Here is an 8557-nt window from a genome sequence, read left to right on the forward strand (position 1 = left end):
GGCGCCTTGCATGGTAGCTCGCTGCCGTCGGTATGTGTGAGTGAGAGTATGAATGGGTGAATGAGAGGCAAAACATTGTAAAGCGCTTTGAGTGCCGCTAAGGTAGAAAAGCGCTATATAAATGCAGTCCATTTACCATTTACAGCTGTCTGTCTCCATGTACGTAAATAGCACTGGGGCATAATGGCATGAGGGTGAGTCTGTGTGTTTTTGTGAGTGTGTGTTTGTGTGAGACTGTGTGGTTGTGTAAGTGTGCGTCTGTGTGTTTGTGTGTGTGTGCGTCAGTGTGTTTGTGTGAGTCTGTGTGTTTGTGTGAGTCTGTGTGTTTGTGTGAGTCTGTGTGGTTGTGTAAGTGTGTGTCTGTGTGTTTGTGTGTGTGGGTGTGTGTGTGCGTCTGTGTGTTTGTGTGAGTCTGTGTGTTTGTGTGAGTGTGACTCTGTGTGTTTGTGTTTGTGTGAGTCTGTGTGTTTGTGTGAGTCTGTGTGGTTGTGTGACTGTGAGTCTGTGTGTTTGTGTGAGTGTGAGTCTGTGTGTTTGTGTGAGTCTGTGTGTTTGTGTGAGTCTGTGTGGTTGTGTGAGTGTGCGTCTGTGTGTTTGTGTGAGTCTGTGTGTTTGTGTGAGTGTGAGTCTGTGTGTTTGTGAGTGTGAGTCTGTGTGTTTGTGTTTGTGTGAGTCTGTGTGTTTGTGTGAGTCTGTGTGTTTGTGTGAGTCTGTGTGTTTGTGTGACTGTGAGTCTGTGTGTTTGTGTGAGTGTGCGTTTGTGTGTTTGTGTGACTGTGAGTCTGTGTGTGTGCACAATACTGTGACCGTATCTGCCTGCGAGCCATCCAGTGCTCACAAGGCAGTGTTCCTCCCGAGTGTAATTGTTTATGGGTGTGTAACCTATTAGCCTTTAGGAAGATGACCTGCTTTGGCCCTGAGCACCGGGAAAAAGTAATTAGCCTCAATTACCCATATGCCCTAGGATGAAGGATGAGGACAACAAAGAACCATGAGGAAGTAATGAAAAGTTGCCTTGGGAACTGGGAAATACTTGTTGTGGAATCCCCCACACACACACGCACATGTATATGCATGTATGTACACACACAAATAAATACTGCATTGACAAACACATATATGTATACACACACACACAAACACACATTGTTGTAATCCAAGAGGCCAAACTAGGTTAGAGACCCACATGACTGCTCACGTGAAGAGAAATTGCACCCTGACACTGACCCACAAGTGGTCCACACACACACACACACACATCCATACACACACACCCACACACAGGGGTATGTTTTGAGCTCCTCACACATCCTTTCATGTCCATGTCACAGTATCAACCACAAAGACACACACACAAACACACAGTAGCAACCACACTAACAAAGATAAACACACAGATACGTACTAGGAACTGAGCTGCAGCACGGGTACCATCTTCTGTGTGTACATTTATCTACAATTGGTAGAGCTGTGAAAACACACAACCACATCCCTGTTTTGCACTCACATACTGTGCATCTACAAACACCAATGCCAACATGATCTAACATCAGTAAGTCTCCGAGCGGAATACAGCAGAATGTGCACTGCACCATGCACGTGCAGTGAGGCAGAATTCTGCTTTGAGTTGGGTGGAGTGACTAAGGTGTGAAAGAAAAGAACGTCCACCTCCACTAATGGGGGGGACTTCAGTCAAGGTTCTGGAGTTCAAACGCATGCATCAGTCTTCTGAGTAGAAAGAGCGTAAGGTGAGAGAGAGAGCAGAAAGAGAGACAGAGACACGTGAGGACAAAGTCTGCCTTATTGGACACCATGTGACTAACAGGGAAACAGGACATGGCCAACAGTGAAGCAAATGGCACACATACACACACTTACGTAACTGAGGTGGGAAGGTAAAATGACACAAACATGAGCACGCGCCGCACGCACACACACACACATACATATTGCATACATACTTATTGTTATAAAAGGGCAAACCAGGACAGAAACATTGTATACGTTGTTCTTGCTCCTCTTTAAAATGTACGAGCACATATTCTCAAACGCGTACGTGTCAACAGAAACACACACACACACACACACTGACAAACACACACAACAAAATGAGTGTGCGTGTTTCACGTCCATGTGTTGGCTGTACATGACACCAGTTCTTGGAAAGCAGACCCCAGGAAAGCAGGGACAGGAAACGATGAGAGAGCAGGCATGGGAGAGTTCAGGGAGTGGAAACGGGGAACCCCACAACACTATCGACCACGTCGGGAAGGCGAGACAGGGTCGTGACCCCTCCGTGTGGCCCACGGACTACAGCTAGCCACTGGGGGGAGGGGACTGTTATTTTTAAAGGGGGGAGGGGGCATACTTCAGGGTTAGGCGGGAGAGGAGGAGTGGAGAGAGGGGGAGGGGATGGTCACGACCCTGCCCTTGATGGCAAGTCGTTGGGTTCGTTCCCATTAAGGCGGCCGGTGCAGGCATCTGTCGTTTTGACCTTCGACCTTCCTTAGGACGGAGAGGGAGCAGCAAGGTCAGAAGGGGAGGGAGTCTGTCTGGTCAGGCGTTCTATCTTTGTCTGCCTGCCAGTCTGTCTGTCTGTTTCCCTCTCTCTCTCTCTCTCTCTCTCTCTCTCTCTCTCTCTCTCTCTCTCTCTCTCTCTCTCTCTCTCTCTCTCTCTCGTCTGTTGTCGCACCAGTGAGAGAAACAACTGGTTCAGTACATGGTGGGTCCATCACACTGCACCTCTAAATTCCCTCATGTGATGCGTTTGTGTGAGTGTGTGGTGTGTGTTTGTTTGGGTGAGTGTGTGGTGAGTGTGTGTGTGTGTGTGTGTGTTTGCGTGGGTGGGGGTATTAGAAGCAGATGTGCAGGTGGGTGGGTAGCCAACATGGTGTAGCAACGAAACCATTTAATACCAAATTCCCTCTCGCTCTCCCATTTCGGAAATTCCTTTCACTCGTGATGAGTGATGAAAAGGTTTTGTCGCTCTGCTGTTGCTTCATTGTTCTTGAGCCGAGTTCTCTACCTAACCTGAACACATAATGCTCTCTAGTGGTTGACTCAAAAACAGCAGCAGGCAGAAACACCCCTTTCCATGGTATTGAAATAGAACCAAGCGCCACCAAGTGGTGGGGCTCAGGATACCAATGAAGGAATAGCGTTTTCTTTTTACCATGCGTGTCCCCAATGTCATGTCTTTAGACCAGACAAAGCTAGCGTTACCATTTACGACCTAATATACAAGAACTGTATTCATCGGTCTACTCGGTATACCAGCTGTTGTGTCTTATCTGCGTTTTCACTGTATGTTCAGTGTGTTCACTATAAAAATGAGCTCTCTGACCTTCACGCCTCAGACCGACTCAGCAGCAGACAATTTCCATATCTGACCCGAGTCTTTTTTCTTGTCTGGTGTTACGTGGTAACACTGAGGATAACTAAGGGATTTGGAGATCACATGACAGGGCTAGCACATCAACTGTTCTGTCATATTTTGATTAGAGTATATTAATTACTTTATTAATATTTCATGGGTTAAAAACAAAAGGGTGACATTGAAAGGCAAGTGCTTTAATTAACTTATAAACACATCTGGACCGCACTAGCATGAATACACGCTTGCATGCGCGCACACACACACAGCTCTCTCATTCATAAAGATGCACAGGAGCAGTTTATTACAAATGTGTCCAGAGGCTTAGTGGCTACAGTGCAGACAAAGGAGTTTAGGCTACGCACAAATACCCCCCTCTCTTCCCTTACCCGCTCCCCCCCCCCAAAAACAAAAACAAATAAACAAACCAAACTATAAACACATCTTAACACTGCAAAATGCCCTTGGCTGTCACCAACCCCACCACATACCTCCCTCGGGTGTTTCCACCATCACATCGACCTCAATGCAACCACAACCTCCTGTGACCGTCCACATTCACATTCTCTGGTCCATCTCAAGACAAGTCCCTTTCGAGAACACATTCACTGACAGGTAGACAAAAGCTGTAGCCTAGAATTCCTTGTTAGCACTGTTATACCCAGTTATAATCAGTTTGCTCTCCCCCAGACATGTTGAAAATGATGGAGGGGCGGGGGGGGGGGAGCATCCAAGCTGACCCAGGTTCAGTGTCCAGGGTCTGGGTGCCTGTGTTTACACAGTCTCAGGGTAGGAGAGCCGATCTGGGATCAGGTCCATTTACTAATGTATTAACCTCATGTTAAAAGCTTGGTCTGCTCTGTACTGACACACTGATGAAGACCCCAAAAGCATTTAAACTTGTCTTTCTATTACATGATAAAAAACGGCCACCCTTTGACAGGCCAGTGAACTGTATAGAGTCTATACAGTTGAGTTTTTCCATATTACATTCCCTATCTGCATCTGCAGGGTGGCACATGGCAACATCTTAACAAATACAACGCAGGCATGGCAACTCCTTCATTTGATAACATTGAAAACTGGCCACAGACGATCACATTGACACAACTGAAGACCATAAATACGACGACATGCACAGCTAGAAGGCAGAACTGAGGCGAAGCCCTACCAGTAAGTTAACATGCTTTACATAAGCTGTGTTAAATAAAAACAAAACTAAATGAAACTTCTCCTCAAAGCCGAACACTGAAACGTGCTAGCTAGCGAGCTATTTCTTTAGAAACCTGGCTAGTACAATCTAATACACACATTAAATACATTACAGATATCGTTAGAGCTATGGTTATCGTTCCTAGGGGTTCGTTCTAGCCTTCCAGCGGTGGCAGGGACGCAGGGTTGAGTATCCAGGGAATGCTGCTTCTCCTGCAGGGGGAATCCCAAACATCCACTCATGTCTTTACATGTCACCCTGGTCACCCCCCCCCCCCCCCACCCCCCGAGTCTGTGGAGACCACACAGGAGTGACAAGTGTCCACTAAATGTGCACTGATCCCATCTTGGCCGATGGCCCGCATGACCTTGTGGATAGAGAAGTGGCTGGGATGGGTCTGTTAAGCGGTGTGTGTGTCTGTGCGTGTGTGAGAGTGTGTGTGTGTTTGGTAAATACAATTCAGTGTTCTCTTCAGTTCTTTTTACCAAATCCTCTCCGTCAAGGGCCGAGAGCTCGTTCAGAGCTGACATTGGCGTAGGTGTACAGCAAAGATGGCGTTATCCTCCAAAGATTGTGATAGGATTGACGGCGTTGCTCGTGTGGTAGTCCTCATGAGGGCCTTAGCTTATTTTTGCTAACATTAGCTGGTGTTAGTGTGTTACGAAAAAGTCATGGGTTCATATGGAATCTGTGGTTCGTTTTTCACTTCCTGGTTGAAGTCTTGTTTGAAAGCGTTGAGTCGTAGAGTCTCCTTGCCACTGGTGTGATATACAGAGAGTTTTTTATTTTTTTAATCCTGGTGAATCTCACCTCAGCCTGCTAATACTTTAAAAACATCCACACACGATCACCTTCTCATTTCCACTCTCTTAAAATGGATTCTGTTTTCCCCGTCACCGTACTGTGGGCGCAAGCGTGCTAGCTGTCCATCCGAGCTCCTTCATTCCGGATGCTTCCACGTATCCATATGTGGACATCGATTTCAGCGCCACCCTTTCCGTCCAGCGAATCAATTGGGTTGCCTCCATGGCACCTGTCCTCAGGTTACGATATCGACCGATCCCAATGCAGATAGCGTACATCTTACAGAGTGTGTTACATGTAATCGTTAAATCACACAAGCGGATACACACGATGGAACATTCTAAACAGCTACACTCCTGGACAGGTTCGGTAACCTCTCACGGGGCTGGGTTGGCCGCAAGCTGTGAGTCTAGATGTGGTTCTCCCTCCGGGGGCCACAGGGGGCGGCGTTGGGCTACTTGCCGTGGCGTGCCCTGGCCAGAGCCCCGGGGCTGGAGGAGGGGGAGGAGGTGAAGGGGTGACGGCTGTGGCTCCTCCAGCGCTGGCGCAGGACAAAGTCGTAGTTGGCCTGGGTGCACATAGCGTAGAACACGTTGGCCTTGTCTGGAATCTGGAGTTCTGAAGAGAGTGGGGCGGACGACAATATAAACAGTGTGCCAGAAAAACAAAACATGAAGAAAAAAAACGAACTAACAACTAAAAAACAACTAATTTGAAGCACAAATAAATGCTGTACGAGATCAAATACAGAGATAAACACAAAACATACATGTCTATCCATATGTATTACACCAACCAGTTAACCCCTTGACTTTTAGGAGAAGCTCGCCTGGTTGTCCCCCCCAGCCCCCGGGGCTGGTTCGTGGACAGGGTGGGCAGGGTTCTGGGCTCACCTTTGTCGGAGGACAGCAGCTGGCTGAGGCTGAAGTCGTGGCAGCTGACGCCCTGCAGGTTGTGCTTCTCCAGGGCCCGCTGGATCACCTGGGGAGTGTGGTCCTGGCTGGTCAGCTGGGGAGCAGGAGAGGAGGGGGGGGGGGGGGTGAATGACGACACGCAGGTCAAAATGGTTTTGCATGAAATCCCCCCCAAGTGTCCCGATATCCATTGTAAGTATCTCTCAAGTATCCTTGAAAGTATCCCATTAAAGTATCCCTGCTATCTTATCTGTAAGCGTGTTTAGACTCGGTCACTAGCAAACGCCCAGCTCCCCTAGACCTGTTCCGACAGATTCAGAGCCGGTCGACATCCTGGAGGTGTGAACCAGCTCGCTACTCTCCCCACAGGCCCCTCGGGCACCTGCCTGCTCCCGTAACGGGTGACCCACCAGGATGCTCTTGTAGACGTTGCAGTCGTTACTGAACTCCACGCTGACCCGGACGATGCAGGAGTCGGCCACCTGCCTGTTGTAGACGGGCAGGGAGGGCTGGGAGGAGGAGGAGGTGGAGGGCTCTGGACTCAGCGCCATGGAGGAGGAGAAGGTGGAGGAGCTGAGGTCAGCCTGCGAGGAGCTGAAGGAGGAGGTGGAGGGCGTCGGGGAGGAGGACGTGGAAGAGGAGGAGGAGGAGGACGAGGAGGAGGAGAAGTCGTCCTCGGCCACGTCATGGAGGGAGCCTGACAGGGACTGGAGAGGACAAGGAAGAGAACGACAACAGAGGGTGACAACACTTCCAATACAAATGAACACTCGTCGATTTATTATTATTCATCGTCTTAGTTCGTTTTTTTATTATGTATTCTTTTATCACTTTAATCCAAAGTGACTTAAGAAGTACAGGGGGAATTGGAACCTGCGACCTCTTGGTCTGCATTCAAGTGCTCTAACCACTGAGCAACACCCTTCCCAGGGTACTCTGTCATATTTATTTATCGATGCGATGTTTGCAAAGGGCTGACTGGACTTTTCCCCTATATGTCCCATCGCAAAAATGAAAGCTTTCCTTTCCTTTGTGAATAAATATCTGACATCCCTCCAGCAGGTGGAGCCGTTGCAGCGGCGGTGGGGAGTCTGATATGAGCGTGCCTGGAGGAGCCTTACCTGGAGTTTGAGCCTGAGAGGGGAGGGCTGGGGGGTGGAGGACAGGTCCTCCATCTCTGAGCTGCTGGAGCCCGAGGACGAAACACTGATCTGGTCGGCGTGCGTCTTCCTGCTGGAGCTGTCGTTGACGGAGAGCAACCTGCATACACACACACGCGCACACACGCACACAGGAAATAAGTTATTTTGATGAAACAAGCACCAAAAACCTAGAGTTTGAGCTCTGATATGTGAATAGTGTGAGAGTTCAGCTGTGTGTGAGCTCTGTGTTAGACGTGATCTGTGTCTAGACGTGAGCTCTGTCTAGACGTGAGCTCTGTCTAGACGTGAGCTCTGTCTAGACGTGAGCTCTGTCTAGACGTGAGCTCTGTGTAAACGCGGCTGGTGGGAGACTCACGAGGTGAGCTTCTTGTTGAGCAGGCGGTGGCTCCAGGAGCAGGGGGAGCTGGGGCAGGGGTCCACCGGGGGCTCCAGGTACCGAGACAGCTCATAACTGACCCGGAGGAGAGGAGAGGTGAGGAATGTGTGAAGGGAAGGGTGAGATGACAACTGAGACGCTTCACTGCCAACAAGCAAATTGAAGTAGTGGAATGTCTAAATATTTTTTGGATTCAGGTAGGTTCTGAGATCGGGGGGGGAAGGTCCAACACACAGGCTAGTAACAACCATTGACTGTTTTGTGTGTGTGTGTTTGGGCCGGGCTGTCTGGACACTATCTCACCTCTCCTGGTTTGAGACCAGGGTGCATGTGTGGGCTGGACCGTGTAGGTGTGTGTGTGTGTGTGTATGGGCTGGACTGTGCCTCACCTCTCCTGGTCGGAGAGCAGGGAGTGAGCCTGTAGCCAGGAGGAGATGTGTTCACGCTGGGGCAGGCTGTACTGGGAGCAGGAGGCCTGCAGCTGGCGGATCTGGGACAGGATCTCAAACTCCTGGTTTCAGAGCGGGGGGGGGGGGGAAGAGGAAGAGAAAAACAAAAGAAAACACCACGGGTCAAGACTATGGGTGGATTGCCATCACTAGAAGCATTTCTGTGTGGTATGCTTGGTAGCTATGTTTGAGGCTTGGTAGAGGCGTTTGTACACCAGGGGGCAGTGCTTACCCTTCTACGCTTCTCAAAGTGGACGAGGCCTCC

The 8557-nt window shown here is 49.3% G+C and overlaps 1 protein-coding gene across 1 annotated transcript in view; it reads right to left on the bottom strand.

Annotated features, from left to right (window-relative positions):
• Positions 1-5307: 5307 nt before the first annotated feature.
• Positions 5308-8557, bottom strand: part of rgl3a (ral guanine nucleotide dissociation stimulator-like 3a) — a 14708-nt gene continuing 11458 nt past the window's right edge. Inside the window, exons 14-20 of the mRNA XM_062448882.1 lie at positions 8525-8553; positions 8233-8354; positions 7823-7918; positions 7426-7564; positions 6715-7011; positions 6284-6398; positions 5308-6008 (exon numbers count right to left, since the gene is read on the bottom strand). Coding sequence (XP_062304866.1) covers positions 5845-6008; positions 6284-6398; positions 6715-7011; positions 7426-7564; positions 7823-7918; positions 8233-8354; positions 8525-8553 — 962 coding nt within the window. The 3' untranslated portion in view covers positions 5308-5844. The remainder of the gene's footprint in view (positions 6009-6283; positions 6399-6714; positions 7012-7425; positions 7565-7822; positions 7919-8232; positions 8355-8524; positions 8554-8557) is intronic.

This window comes from Osmerus eperlanus, chromosome 22, assembly GCF_963692335.1.
Source record: "Osmerus eperlanus chromosome 22, fOsmEpe2.1, whole genome shotgun sequence".
Taxonomy (NCBI): Eukaryota; Metazoa; Chordata; class Actinopteri; order Osmeriformes; family Osmeridae; genus Osmerus; species Osmerus eperlanus.